The sequence below is a fragment of the Mus caroli genome, chromosome 5 (assembly GCF_900094665.2).
Source record: "Mus caroli chromosome 5, CAROLI_EIJ_v1.1, whole genome shotgun sequence".
NCBI classification, from domain to species: Eukaryota; Metazoa; Chordata; class Mammalia; order Rodentia; family Muridae; genus Mus; species Mus caroli.
Window position 1 is genome coordinate 81893245 of NC_034574.1, and position 12310 is coordinate 81905554.

The window sequence follows — 12310 nt, forward strand, 5'->3', positions numbered from 1 at the left end:
AAAAAAAAAAAAAAAAAATATATATATATATATATATATTTAAAGAAAAATGGGGAGAGGGGCTGGAGAGATGGGTCAGAGGTTAAGAGCACTGATGGCTCTTTCAGAGGTCCTGAGTTCAATTCCCAGGAACCACATGGTGACTCACAACCATCTGTAATGGGATCTGATGCCCTCTTCTGGTACTGTCTGAAGACAGCTACAGTGTACTCACATACATAAAAAAATTCTTTAAAAGAAAGAAAAGAAATTAATTTTTTTTTTTTTTTTTTTTTTTTTGGTTTTTCGAGACAGGGTTTCTCTGTATAGCTCAGGCTGTCCTGGAACTCACTCTGTACACCAGGCTGGCCTCAAAAGGACACATGGAAGCTTGCCACGTTGTCCCATTGTGCAGCATGAGCACAGACGAGTCAGCAGAGTCTGTATACTCCCCTCAACAATAGTAGCTCCCAGTAAAGGATTTACTCATGTGCCCGTTGCCGAAAATATCTACTTATATAAAAGTATTCTCAGACACGCCCATACTTGACGATGTGATGGGAGGTTTGTCTTTGCCTCGGGTCCCATTCGAGTGTTGAGGTCTCACTATAACAGTGCTCTGTGCCTTTCTATTGCAGTGAGTTCTATGAAGCCAATGCCCTCATGATGGAAGAAGAAGGAGCTATTATCGCTGGTCTCCTGGTGGGTCTGAATGTCATCGATGCCAATTTCTGCATGAAAGGAGAAGACCTGGACTCTCAGGTATGGGAAACTCTCACAGAACCACGGGGGTCTCTCGAGGCCCTATTCTTTGCCTGGAATGCTTAGCTCACACTAACCGAGTTAGAAGGCATTGTGTGAGCATCATAAACGGGTTTCCCTTCATTTTGATGTTATAGAATTAATATGCCTTCCCACTTTACACACCTAAGATTAATAAAGGAAAAGGTTTAGTACTGTATAACTGGTTCTGGCTAAACACAAAAGGGAACCAACCAACCTTGAAGAGAAAATGTTACCAGTTTATATATATATATATATATATATATATATAGTGTGTGTGTGTGTGTGTGCCCTAGGCTTGTACAATTTACATATGCTGCCATCCTTAAATTTCCTTCAGATCTTGGTCCCAGGTGACACTTTGAACAATTTAAATAGAGCTCAGAGGCTGTAAGTCTGGCCACTTGGGCAGATGTGAGATTTACATAGCATAGCCATTGCCTGAATTATTTGATTAACTACACCAGTGTTGCTATTTTCAAAATAACATCTTGCCCACCTGTCAGAATTATGCTTTACCTGATAAGTACACAGGGGACTTGACCCTCTGATGTTCCCTGGAACCCCTTAGAGGCTATCCTTCAATGTGGAATGGGCAGGCAACAGAGTCCAGGTAAGCCCCTGCTCCAATTGTTGGGGGACCCACATGAAGACCAAGCTGCACATCTGCTACAGATGTGTATTCTCTTTAATTGGTGGTTCATCTCTGAGAGCCTCCAAGAGTTAGTTGACTTTGCTGGTCTTCTTGTGGAGTCCCTGTCCCCTCTGGGTTCCTCAGTCTGTCCCCTAACTCCTCCACATGGCTTCACATAATTTCAGTTATAGAACTGAGTTTCCTTTCTCTCTGTTTCTAGCAGGCCTGATTATTACTCTCTTCCAGTTGTAATGGAGGCAGCGCCTCTTTAGATAATAAGTTCTGTTACTTAATATTCCCTAAGCAAGTTTATTAATAAATCCTTCATAGGATCAGTTTTAATTTTTCAAGTTTCTCCTGCAGCTCAGTGTGAATATAAAAAAGTTATATTTTTGTTTTTTCCAAATCCTTGTCTTGGCTATACTTTAATATAAGGCTCTAGATTAATAGCCAGGGTAGCCGAGTAGTTCATGATAGTTCCCTGAAACCCAGGTACTTAGTTTCAAAGTCTGTCTTTCTTATTTTCTACCTGGATATATCTTGTAGTTAGGTAGGGGATTTTGTTTATTTTTTTGTGTTTTGGTGGTTTGGGGGTGTGGTATTTGTTTGGTTGGTTGGTTTGTTTTGGTTTTTTGGTACTTTCCATTTCTTGATATGTACAGATAAAAAGAGTAGCTAACAGGGCTATTGTGAGCAATAAAGGAGTTTATAAATTCAGTTTACTCTGATCAGAGCCGCACTTGAGTTAATTGCCCAGTAATAAAGAATTCCCTGAGACTGCTTCTCACCGCTTGTGTAGGAAGTCGTGATGGGCTCCTTCCATTTATTTACTCGGGGAAAAGGAGAAAGGAGATGGTGTTCAATTTGGATTTTTTGTTTGTTTGTTTGTTTGTTTTTTTGGTTTCTAGAGACAGGGTTTCTCTGTATAGCCCTGGCTGTCCTGGAACTCACTCTGTAGACCAGGCTGGCCTTGAACTCAGAAATCCACCTGCCTCTGCCTCCTGAGTGCTGGGATTAAAGGCGTGTGCCACCACACCTGGCAGATTTTTTTTTTTAAGAAATAAAAATATCCAATTTTTTTTTTTTTATCTGGAGGGCATCATCTTGAGTGAGGTAACCCAAACACAAAAGAACACACATGATATGCACTCACTGATAAGCGGCTATTAGCCCAGAAACTTAGACTACCCAAGATACAATTTGCAAAACACATGAAACTCAAGAATAAGGAAGACCAAAGTGTGGATACTTTATTCCTTCTTAGAATAGGGAACAAAATACCCATGGAAGGAGTTACAGAGACAAAGTTTGGAGCTGAGATGGAAGGAAGGACCATCCAGAGACTGCCCCACTTGGTGATCCATCCCATAATCAGCCACCACAGGCAGACACTTTGCATATGCCAGCAAGATTTTGCTCACAGGACCCTGACATAGTTCTCTCTTGTGAGGCTATGCCAGTGCCTGACAAATACAGAAGTGGATGCTCACAGCCATCTATTGGATAGAACACAGGGCCCCCAATGGAGGAGCTAGAGAAAGTAACCAAGGAACTGAAGAGGTCTACAACCCTATAGGAGGAACAACAATATGAACTAACCAGTACCCCCAGAGCTGTGTCTCTAGCTGCATATATAGCAGAGAATGGCCTAGTCGGCCATCAGTGGGAGGAGAGACTCTTGGTCCTGTGAAGGCTCTATGCCCCAGTGCAGGGGAATACCAGGGCCAGGAAGTGGGAGTGAGTGGGTTGGGGAGCAGAGTGGGGGGAGGGTATAGGGGACTTTGGGATAGCATTTGAAATGTAAATGAAGAAAATATCTAATAAAAAAAAGAAATAAGATGTGTAATAAAGTGGCCTATTTGAAAAACTGAAGATGTCCTTTAGCTGAAACAGACACCAGAATGTCAGCAGTGGTCGTTTGTGGGATTATGCTAAGAATGTGGGTAGCTTAAATTGCTTTTGTTTCTCTGATTCGGTAAAACACACAAAGGAATAGGTGTTGTTTTGGATTGTAATATAACTTTGTATTATGTTTTTGAGATTAAAGTATAATTACATCATTTCCCCTTCCCTTCCCTTCCCTCCCCTGAACCTTCCAACAATCCTGTCCTTGATCTCTTTCAAATTTCATACCTCCCCTTTTTAAATTGTTGTTACATTTATTTATGTATATGTGTTCATGGGTATAAATGCCCCTAAATATAACCTGCTCAGTCTGTTCAGTGTTATCAGTACGTGTAGTTTTCAGGGCTGAGGTTTAGGTCCGGATGATGAGCAGTGTGCTCTTCTCTGGACATTTATGTCGCCTTCTCAGGAACCTTTAGATGCCCGTAGTTGTCGGTGTGCGGCCGGCTGGGCCTGCTGGGCTTTCTCCTCCACTTTGACTTGTCTTTGTGGCTGTCCTTACTCAGCTCGGGTTTAGGCCATTGTGTAGGTGAGACTTTATGGGTGTAGCTTCTGACTAAACATTGCTTAACTATAAAACTAAATAAGAGACCACAAATGGGGACCAGACATGCTGATAGAGATGGAGGAGGGCAGAGATGACATGTGACAGGAAAGTGCAGAGAAGCTTAAGGGAGAAAAGCAAGAACAAGGGTAGAACAAGGACACTCGCTGAAGAGAAGGTAGTGACACCCATTGCTTTGCAAGCTGGGAGAACTTATTATTTTTTGTTTGCTTGTTTTTCGAGACAGGGTTTCTCTGTGTAGCCCTGGCTGTCCTGGAATTCACATTGTAGACCAGGCTGGCCTCAAACTCAGAAATCCGCCTGCCTCTTCCTCCCAAGTGCTGGGATTAAAGGTGTGTGCCACCATCGTCCGGTGAGAAATTATTTAAAAAAAAAAAAACAAAACTTCTGTAACTAAATTTTAAAAGTTTTTATAGAAGAAAATAAAAAGTTTGTAGCAGAATTGCTGATAAAGAAAATTTAAACTTTTTTCTTTATGCAAAGGATTCTGTTAATTGTCTTCGCTTTCTTTTCCTTTTGTTACTTTTGATAGCGGTGGTGTGTGTGTGTGTGTGTGTGTGTGTGTGTGTGTGTGTGTGTGTGTCAAGCATGGTAGTGACAGCTTAGCTCCTATCTGCTAGTGAATGCTCTGCTGGTGAGCAACACCCTCAACCACTTACTTGACTCTTCTCATTTCTCCCTTACCATTATAGTCATAGTAAAGTTTTAAATGTTCATTATAAACTTCAGGTGATTATCATGGTTGATTCTTTTTGTGCCTAGAAGGCAGCAGAACCAAATTTTGTATTAACTTCTGAAAATTCTCTCTGTAGGTTGGAGTTATAGATTTTTCAATGTATCTCAAAGATGGAAACAGCAGTAAAGGTAGTGAAGGGTATGTATAAAATATTGTTTCTTTTGTCTCTGATGTAACATGCGTCCATGGGTAGCTTTCAACAATATTGCCTTAGCATATTTGGCAGAAGAATATTTGATTATATAGCTTTAATGAAGTCGTGACAAAATACCTGCTTTGGGCCTACAGTTAGAAGGATTTCCAGGTGAATGCTTTTCTTGCTAGGTATTTTAGGGGCAGAGATGATAAAGATATAAAATCAGTCCAATTCTCGATATTGTTTTGCTCTTCTGAGATATAGACTCATATCATAGTCCAGATTGTCCTAGGGCTCACTGTGTAGATGAAGCTGGTCTTGAACCTGAGGCTTTCCTGCAGCCTCTACTCCTCAGCAGTAGAATCCAAAGGTATGAAATCACCATGTCCAGCCAGTTCTCCATAGCTTGAAGTAGGTCTTGAAACTATAGACAGACTGGGTGTTGCTGTGCCACACCCATGTCCTACCCTGGCAGGCTGAACCTGGGAGATAAGGTACTCTCCAAAAAAAACAAGCCAGGGGTGATTGTTCATGCCTATAATCCTACCATTCAAGAGGCAGACACAGGCAGGTCTCTGAGTTCCCGTCCAACCAGGGCTGTGTAGCAAGAGTCTGTCATAAGAACAGGGATGCTGTCTTGGTATTCCTATTTCCTGCTTTATGGATGCTGGGGTGAGGGATGGGGTCTCGGACTTTGATCTTACCTGTTTCCTCCATCGTTGTTTCCTCCAGGGATGGACAGATTACTGCGATTCTAGACCAGAAGAACTATGTAGAAGAACTCAACAGACATCTGAAGTAAAGAACAAATAAAGTTCTTTTATTGGGGGTTTATTGACAGAGAAAGGAAACATAAAACATAAAAAGTACTAAGGCCCGGTGGAGTCAGTATTCACCAAATACATGGAGCATTCCTGTTTACTAGTCCAAGCTAATTCGTGGGAGGCAATAAGGGGTCATCAGGAGATTGTAACCAGAGATTAAATCAGATATTCAGTTAAGGATTACAGAACATGTGATATGTATGCTTCATCGTAGCCATGGATTAAGCCACCTTCTGCATTCCTGGTGGTGGGTAAAGCATCCACTATTTTAATACCTTAACCATGTTTGTGCCCTTGCGTCTCTCACTTCCACACTGATTGATATATTACCTTTCACTCCCACGGGTATTTCAAAGTTGCCAGGATTAGTTTGATATTCTTGTGTTAAAATCGGCTTAATAATTTTAGAAGAATTATTAACATAGCGATTAATTATTATCTTGTTTGTAGCTTATAGAACTTTCATAAGTTCTGTTATGAAAGCCATTCCCCCCACCACTACCACCCTTCTCTCTCTTGAGACAGGGTTTTACCATGTGGCCCTTGACTGGCCTGGAACTTTCAGCTGGCTTTGATCTCATGGGGATCTACTTGCCTCTACCTCTAAGTCCAGGGATTAAGGGTGTGTGCCACCACACTCAGCATAAATCTATTCTTAATTGACTTATAATCAGTTACAAGTTCCTGTATGCACAGAGGCAGGGTACAATATGCTTTGTAGGTCTTTGGTCACATTGATAAAGTAATATTCAGATGGCCTGGGGACTGGAGAGATGGCTCAGCAGTTTTGAGCTCTGACTGCCCTTCCAGAGGACTCAGGTTCAATTCCCCATACCCAAATGAGGACGCACAACCATCTGTAGCTCAAGTCCCAGAGGCTCTGATGCCGTCTTCTTGCTTTTGTGGGCACAAGCACACACATGGTACACAGACATACATACAACAGAATACCCATGCACGTTACAAAAAAATAAAACCTCAGAAGGAAACTCAGGCACAGTTTATTAGAACGTAAGGGAAAACACCAGGCAGGCCAGCCACAGATGATGACAGCTGCCAAGGAGCTGAGGAGGGGAAAGGTCCATCTGCATCAGGACACAAGGAAAAAGATGCATCCCAGTGGGAAAGGAAAAGGCCCACTAACCTGAGCCTGAGTGCAAAAGCCGTCAATACTCTGCCCAGGCGGGCAGGGGGCAGGGAAGACTTATTTACTTCAGTTGCCGGAGTTCTCCTCATGGTCTACTAATTGTGCTCTAGGTAGCCTGGCTGTGAGGGTGTGTCTAAGATGGAAAGGCAGTAACCAGCTGTATGTGTTTATGATCAGTTTGCCGCCTTCTACCCGAATCGCAGGGCCGGGAAGGAATGCCTGCATCAGCTGTTACAGTCAGTTTGCCTTTGACTTGTGACTTGGGGCTAGTTTAAAGCCAAACCCATGCCCTAGGTGTCTCTGTAACCTCACAGTCGCAGTTTGTTACTTCTAGATCTGTCTCAGCTGCCTGGATGGCCGGGAAGGCAAACACTTGAGAATGAGTTGTGAGCAGCTTGGGGATTCTCCACAATAGTGCTTGAGAGTGGCATCCTTTCTATTTTTTTAATTTATGTATTTATTTTTTATTTTCTACCATGCTATAATGACTGATGTCTTTCATCTCAGAGGAAGCAAGCATATTGACATTCATACTTCAGATGGTACCTACAGAAAGGATGGTGACAAAGGATGCTCTTGTTTCCTTTCTTCATTCCTAGCAACCTCTCACAGTATCAATATAAATTTTGAGTAGTCTTAGTTCCAGCTAGCAAATTCAAGAACAATTTCAGTCCATTTTCTCTGGGGAATCAAGAAGTAAACATGGCCGTAAAGCTCTGTGACGACATCAGCCAAGCAAAGTTGTGGTGATATTTGACACTCCAATATGAGCTCTACTCTTCTTACCCTTTCTGTGTCTCATTCTCCATGTGAGTTACAGACACCTGACTAATGCTGTTGAGACAGGTTAACGACAGAGTGCAGTGAGACACCGCAGGAGTAACTGCTGTATGCATAGGCTGTGATGTCTCAGGTCGCTAGGGAGAGCTTAGAACGCATCATATCACACGCACTCGGTGATTTCACAAAACAAGTACTGAGTACAGCCTCCCATGCCGAGGACACAGCATCGAAGGGCACACAGTTCTTTGTATGCTGTCTGAGAATAAACAAGTCTGGCAGAAATTGGGTGCATTAAAGAGAGTGTTAGAATACAGAGATGATCAAAATATGTTGTATGTATGCATATATGAATTATCATAAACCCACTCTATAATTAATAAGTACTACTTAAACTATTAGATAGTTGATACAGACTGCTACGTGTGGTGGGGTTAGGAAGGCAAGTGCAGGCTGTTGTCCTGTTTTTCAAAAGAAACTTAACATTTTGTTTTCTTCTCTCAATAGCGCAACTGTAAACAACCTTCAGACAAAAGTAGATCTGTTAGAAAAATCCAACACTAAACTGACAGAAGAAGTAAGTGTTTTGGAAATTATTTGACCTGTAACTTAATATTTTACACTTAAGAGACTGATCACTCCTATTACCTTGGACACCGAAGGGTTTGACTTTTCAGATGAGAACTGCTATAGAAAAGAGCTGCTTGTCCCCGCTGGGTGTGCAGGACCTGATTTTCCCACTGGGGTTATATAGCTGTGCTGCCAGGCAATTGTGTGAGCAGGCTGGAGTATTTAACATACAGCATGGTACTCAGGATTCAGTAAGCATTTAGGCCACTGTTGATGTGGTACAACTAGACAAAGACACCTTACCACCACCTCTTTAGACAGAGATTTCTCTGGAACACAGCTCTGACCCCTGCCTGACCAGTCTTTGCTCTAGAATATGGCTGACACAGCAGCACTGGCCAGGACCCAGTGGCCCTATGTAGTGGCCCTGCTTCTGAGATGAGCCACTTACTGTCATGTGCGCCTGACTCACTTGCTCACTTGACCTCTGAGAAAGCCCAGGTCCCCCACTGGCTGCAGAGGAGGGCGCTCAGACTTCCTCTTTCAGCCCTACAATGACTCTGGAGATTAGGAAAGAATACAAATGTGAAAACTCTCAGGAAAGTCCATAGAACAAGAAGAGAAACCCACATTAGAAATCTGCTTAGGAGGTGAAATCTGTAGCTTAGCCTATGTTTAATAGAATGTTTCCATCAAGATCTAAGTACAGGGATCCAGATTGCAAAGCTCTGGAGAAATATCTCTCAATTTGCTGTTTCTAATTGCCCATTTATGTACAGTGAGATAAACTTGGTTTAAATAAATTCAGTGCACTAATTGGGAACATGCTAATTAGTTTTTCTTGAGAACATAGATAGATGGATAGATAGATAATATATTAATTTTGCATCTTTTTGAAATAGAGTCTTGTTTAGCCCACTCTGCCCTTAAACTTAAACTCCTGCCTTAGCTTCCTAAGTGCTGGAATTACCTGTAAAAAAGATCTTTTGGAGAGTTTATAACACAACTCCCATGACAGGAAGTAATACCTTATAAACCCCTGTTTAGGCAGTGTGTCACTGACTTCTGGTCATTTGTTTTTGAGACAGGACCTCACTCTGAACATTTTAGAAGCATTCTTCCTAGATGTGTTTAGAAGGTAGCCATGGAAATGCCCTTGAAGTAAACACTCGTAGTGTTGAGGCGTAGGAAGAAGGTCACCTGAGTGCAGGCAAGGTCCCCGAGTGCATGGTGTGCTTGCTGTGTGGGCAAGAGGACCTGAATTTGGATGCTCAGAACCTGGTAAAAGGTGGGCATGGTGGCCTGTGTTTGTGGCCTGAGCCCTCGGGGCTGGACACTGCCAAATCCTAGGGCCTCACTGCTAGCCATTCTAAGCCAAAATGTTAGCTTCAGGTTCAGTGAGAGACCTTGCCTTAAAAAGTAAGGGAGAGAGACTTAAAGGAAGACTCGCAATATGAACCTTTGACCTGTGCACCCGTGTACACAAGACACACACACAACACAGGCACACACTCAGATACGTGCAGCCAGGCACATACATAAAATAATGTATTCACATTTAAAGAAGCAATATTGGGTGGTTTTTATTTTTATTTTACCTACTTGAGAGATATTTCTCCTATGTTCTTCATTAAGACAATTATTTTTCTGAGACAGAATCCCATTTTGTAGCTGAAGCTAAAGAGAGCTTAGTAGCCCCGGCCTTCATAATGCTGGGGTTACAGGTGTGCACCATATATCTGGATGATAGGGAAAATTTTAGTGGGCGATGGATAGCTTCCCTTAGCTATAGAGTCCTAAGGATAGTCAAGCCTAGAAATTATGTCTTAGCAGATCATAAATTATTCTATTTAATCAAAGAATAAAAGTTGGGTTTTTTTTATTTTGGTCAACAGCTTGCCGTTGCCAACAACAGAATTATTACCTTACAAGAAGAAATGGAACGAGTTAAAGAAGAAAGCTCCTATCTACTGGAATCCAATCGGAAGGTAAATCCTTAGGAGGCACTAAGGCGTTTGTGGAGAGGAAGGACTCTGTAAGCCACGGGGCGGAGTCTGCGGTGGGCTCCTGTGCACTGTTGAGTAGCAAGCTTACTCGTTATTGTGTGTAACCAACAACAGGGTACAGCTCAGAGGTTCTTGCCCTTTCGCCCTTTGTTCTTCGACAGCTCCTTGGCATCACCGCTGCATATGTTTGTTTAGAGACTTGGAAAGTGGCTGTGCCAGGAAAGACTAATTCAAGCTCTTGTTTGTGTGCGCTAATGGTTTGTACTGTGATCAGTGGTTAAAATCTTAGCAATGGAACTGGAGAGATGGCTCAGTGATGAAGAAAGTTGTTGCTCTTCCAGAGGACCTCGGTTCAATTCTCATCTCCCACATGGCAGCTCATAGCCGTCTGTAACTACACTTCTGTTCTAGGGCATCCAGTTTCCTCTTCTGCCCTGTGAGGGCACAAGGTGCACAAGTGTGCACAGACATACATGCAGGCAAAACATGCATGTTTTTAACTGTGATAATAAATACACCACTATTTTTACACAACTACTCCTTAAAAGTGAGTAACCTCATTATCTGTTGTCAGTGGGAAAGATTTAGCATGTAAATGAATTTTCTAAATACCTTCAAAGACCAGGCTGGCTGGCTGGTTGGTTGGTTGGTTGGTTTTTGTTTCACTTTTTTCAAGGGTTTTTCTGTGTAGCCCTTCCTGTCCCGGAACTCCCTATGTAGACCAGGCGGGCTTTGAACTCAGAGTTCTGCCTTCCTCTGCCTCCCCAGTGCTGGGATTAATGGTGCACAGCACCACTGCCTAGCCAAGGACCACGCTTTTATACAGTGTAGTTTTGCAAACCTATTTTATATTTATCAGTTCCATCTTACTTTATTTTTGATGTTTATTCTTGGAGATAGAGGCTCACTGTGTGACCTCAAACTCTTGCCCCTGCCTCCTAAGTACTGGGCTTTTAAGAGGCTTATACTCATGTTCAGCCTTATGGAGCATAAAGTAATGCCCTTAGACCTTTCAATGGATTGGTTCTATAATTGTTCTAAATTATGACAGCACTACTTTAGGGGGATATTCTAATTGTGAGATCTTCTGTCAGGCATGACTGTAGGATTGCTTGTTTGTCCTGTGGTTTCACTGGCATCTTTGCTTGCTACTGCTAGTGTTCTTAAAGAGTTATAGACGGGATAAAAGCAGTTTCCTACGTATTGCAGGAAATATTAAAAACCAAACCTGCACTTTCCCATGCTTGTGCTGGCCACTCTCTGCCCCATGCACTCCCAGGCAATGGCCGACCCATTTTTATGGAGACTCTCTGACTCAAAACTCCACAGTCTTTCCACCCAGCTCGCTAGGTTCCCACTGACCAGTTGCTACCATGTTTAGGCACCATGTTTCAAATCCCCCATGGCCTTTGTGGGGCACCTCAGACTTTGCTGCCATACCTTTCTCTCTTGAACCCAGACAAGCTGCCCCTTAAAGGAAAACACAACACAAACTTAGTTCAGAACTCAGTCACTGGGTGCAGCAACTAAAATCCTAATCTTGTAACTTTAATCCTTATTAAATTCAAATCCTCCAGTGGCAAATCCTGAAATCCATTGAAACCAGGAGACATGTAGCTACATCTTGTTCTCACACTACGCCTGCCCAAAAAGGGCCTAACTCCCTCCTGCTTCCTCTCTTCCTCTGTCCAACCCGGAAGTCCCACCTACTCGCCCTGTGGTTGGCTCCTTTATTTATTAGGGGATTAGTTCACAAGAAGCCACCTGAGTACATGACTCATTCCTCATTCCCAACAACCCGTCCCAGGAGGATGGAATTAACATAATAATACAAGCAGCACAGAGCCATCCATAAGACCTATGAATAATAGTAGTATTTGACTTTAATCGTGAACATCACAAAACAGCTAAATACTCAGATAATTTTCTTTGGCTTATTTCCACCAAATCTCTGGACAGAGATAGTGCATGTGAAATCTCTGGACAGAGATGATAATGCATGTGAAATCTCTGGACAGAGATGATAGTGCATGTGAAATCTCTGGACAGAGATAGTGCATGTGAAATCTCTGAACAGAGATGATAGTGCATGTGAAATCTCTGGACAGAGATGATAGTGCATGTGAAATCTCTGGACAGAGATAGTGCATGTGAAATCTCTGGACAGAGATGATAGTGCATGTGAAATCTCTGGACAGAGATGATAGTGCATGTGAAATCTCTGGACAGAGATAGTGCATGTGAA

The 12310-nt window shown here is 42.5% G+C and overlaps 1 protein-coding gene across 6 annotated transcripts in view; it reads left to right on the top strand.

Annotated features, from left to right (window-relative positions):
• Rufy3 (RUN and FYVE domain containing 3) overlaps positions 1–12310 on the top strand; it is a 66769-nt gene that overhangs the window by 51106 nt on the left and 3353 nt on the right. For all 6 annotated transcript variants that reach the window (XM_029477174.1, XM_029477175.1, XM_029477177.1 and 3 more), the window contains 5 exons: positions 618–741; positions 4679–4740; positions 5471–5536; positions 7997–8066; positions 9955–10047. In XM_029477174.1, coding sequence (XP_029333034.1) covers positions 618–741; positions 4679–4740; positions 5471–5536; positions 7997–8066; positions 9955–10047 — 415 coding nt within the window. The remainder of the gene's footprint in view (positions 1–617; positions 742–4678; positions 4741–5470; positions 5537–7996; positions 8067–9954; positions 10048–12310) is intronic.